General features: G+C 37.5%; 1 protein-coding gene across 1 annotated transcript; it reads left to right on the forward strand.

Annotated features, from left to right (window-relative positions):
- Positions 1–166: 166 nt before the first annotated feature.
- Positions 167–1,537, forward strand: LOC118732324 (the record flags this gene model as incomplete). The annotated part of the gene is made up of 1 exon (XM_036461456.1): positions 167–1,537. A coding segment is annotated over exon 1 (1,371 nt), but the record flags the coding sequence as incomplete, so codon positions are not given.
- Positions 1,538–2,832: the final 1,295 nt, after the last annotated feature.

Consider the following 2,832-nt stretch of genomic DNA (forward strand, 5'->3'; position numbering starts at 1 on the left):
ATCATACACCCACCCTGTCGGAAACAACAACAACCAAAAAGGAAATATTTATGCCAGTCAGGCTTATTATTCCAAAACCAACTTACTATTGACTGTATACCAACGACGTTCACTGAAGATCAACAACACCAACGCCAATATTTGGTTTAATAAACAGTGTATTGCTATGAATATTATACCAAAGTACGCACAAATGAAACCGAAATCAAAAACAGCAGCGAGTCAGAAAATTGTTAGGAGAGCCGAGAACAACTACATCCAATGTGAATTAAAAAACTTGCACGCCAAAAAGCAACATACAAATGCGGAGCTATTGGCCATCCACCTACAGTTAGCGGAGCATCTGCCAATCCAAACTTTGATGGAAATAATAGAGAAAATAAAAGCCAATAATAAAAAACTCATGAAGAAGAAGTATGAAAGGTTGAACAAGAAACTCGTTAACTTGAGGGCGAAGCAAAGCAACCACAAAATCATGAAAGATGCAGAACAGAAATTCCACTCCCGATTTGTAAACTTGACGGAGGTTTACATCAATGAGCAAGAAGCAGAACTATTAAGAAAAGGCCTCAAACACAACATTGAAAGTTACAACCAAAAGAGGGAACTTGAACAAACTATCGTGGATACTGAAGTTATTATATCACGGCTTCCAGCTGAAGAACAGGAGCACGCCAGACACATATGTCGGCACATAATTGAAAAAGACATAAATGCCAAGAAAACTAGGAAGCAGAAGAACGAAAACCAAACCATAAAAGGGCTCAAAGAAAAGCTAAGGGCAAACAATGTTATAACCACAAAAGCAGACAAAGGCAATACCACCGTATTAATTGATAAAAAAGATTACATAGAGAAAACTGAAAGTCTAATAACTGAAATAGGGTGCAATAAATTGGGAAAAGATCCCACTGAAGAATACCAAGCAGCAATAAAGAATACCATAAAGAAAAGCACAACCATAATAAAGGATAATCTACCATATAGACTAACACTTATGAACCCGAGTGTCCCTCCGTTGATTGCCTTGCCAAAGACACACAAACCAGGCACCCCGATGAGACCTATCATTAATTACAAGTCTGCTCCCGGATACAGACTCTCCAAGCACCTAAAGACGCTGCTGAAGGATAGTCTGGATCTACGCAATAAATATACTGTTACAAATGCAACGGAACTAATCGAGAAGATGAAATCGTTGAAGATCAACGAAAACACTAAATTCGTATCATTCGACATCAAGGACCTTTACCCATCGATACCAACAATAGAAACCATAAAGACCGTACAAGAAATACTGATGGGAAAAATGAAAAGAGAAGCTGTCACGGAAATAATAAACGCGTTGAAGGTCACATTAAAACAAAACTACTTCCGGTTCAACAATAAGATATATAAACAGATTAACGGGTTAGGAATGGGCAATCCGACGTCAGCAATACTCATGGAAGTATTCATGCAAACACTGGAGGAGAAATACATGAAAAACCTATCGACCAACCTAGGAGTAAAATTCTACGCGAGATATGTCGATGATGTAATATGTCTAATAGAGGGAAACAAAGAGAAACAGATACTAGACTATCTCAACAAACAACACCAGAATATAAAATTCACCATGGAAACGGAAGAGGAAAGAAAGATTAACTATCTGGATTTAACAATTAAAATAAACGATACCACGAACAAGATAGAGTTCGAAATATACAGAAAACCAACAGCCACAGACACAATTATACACAATAGCTCAAACCACCCACAGCAACACAAAAATGCAGCATTTAAACAACTAATAACGAGGCTTGAAAGGACCCCTCTAACAGAAGAATGCTACAAGAAGGAACTGGATACAATATATGCCATTGCGGAAAATAACGGATATAGGAGAGGCCTGGTGGAGAAGTTAAGAAAGGACACAAAACCGAAAAAGACTAGCAAAGAGGAAAACAATAAAAAAACTTGGGCAGCTCTAACTTACACAGGAAAGACATCTTACAAACTTGCCAAATTCTTTCATAAGTACGACATTCAGACATCATTTAAAACAAGGAACACAGTGGGAAATATATTGAAAGAGAAAATAAGCGAGGAAGACCCGCTAGATAAACAGGGCGTTTACAAGTTAACCTGTGAGTGCCGACACAGTTACATAGGACAAACAGGGCGAAATATAAGAACAAGGTATCGAGAACACATAAGGGATTATAATAAGAAAAAACGAAAACCAGAGGCTGCAATAGAATCGAACTTCGCGAATCACATGATCAAAAATAAATGCACACCAATGAAGATTGGACAAACAACAGAACTTCTCCGTGTACAACATAAAGGACAAAGATTGAATATATTAGAAAATATGGAAATATATAAACAGAAGACCTTCAAAGGACAAATAATAAATGAGCAAATAAATACTGCATCGGACGTACTGTTTGAACCTCTAAAACTACTGTACAAGAAGAAGAATGACAACAAGAAAATATTAAGGACAGATATGGAAGGGAATACACCGACTGCAAAAACAAAAGGGGTAAAAATCACGGACTTCTACCTGCCGTCAAAAACGAGCCAAAACAATTCATCTACCTATTGAGTACCGCAAACACTGCAAAACTAAAAAGACGTACCTAACAAAAGAAAGAGGTAGTTAACAAGGAGTATAAATACGAGCAACCAACAAAAATTATGCAGAACGAAAAATGACACTGAAGATGGCACAACGCCGAAACCGGTTTGTCTCCAAACCAAATTTGACAAGGGATGACGGAAATTCGTTCCATAATACATCATACACCCACCCTGTCGGAAACAACAACAACCAAAAAGGAAATA

Source organism: Rhagoletis pomonella, unplaced genomic scaffold (genome assembly GCF_013731165.1).
Source record: "Rhagoletis pomonella isolate Grant_MI unplaced genomic scaffold, Rhpom_1.0 Rhpom_scaffold_18776, whole genome shotgun sequence".
Taxonomy (NCBI): Eukaryota; Metazoa; Arthropoda; class Insecta; order Diptera; family Tephritidae; genus Rhagoletis; species Rhagoletis pomonella.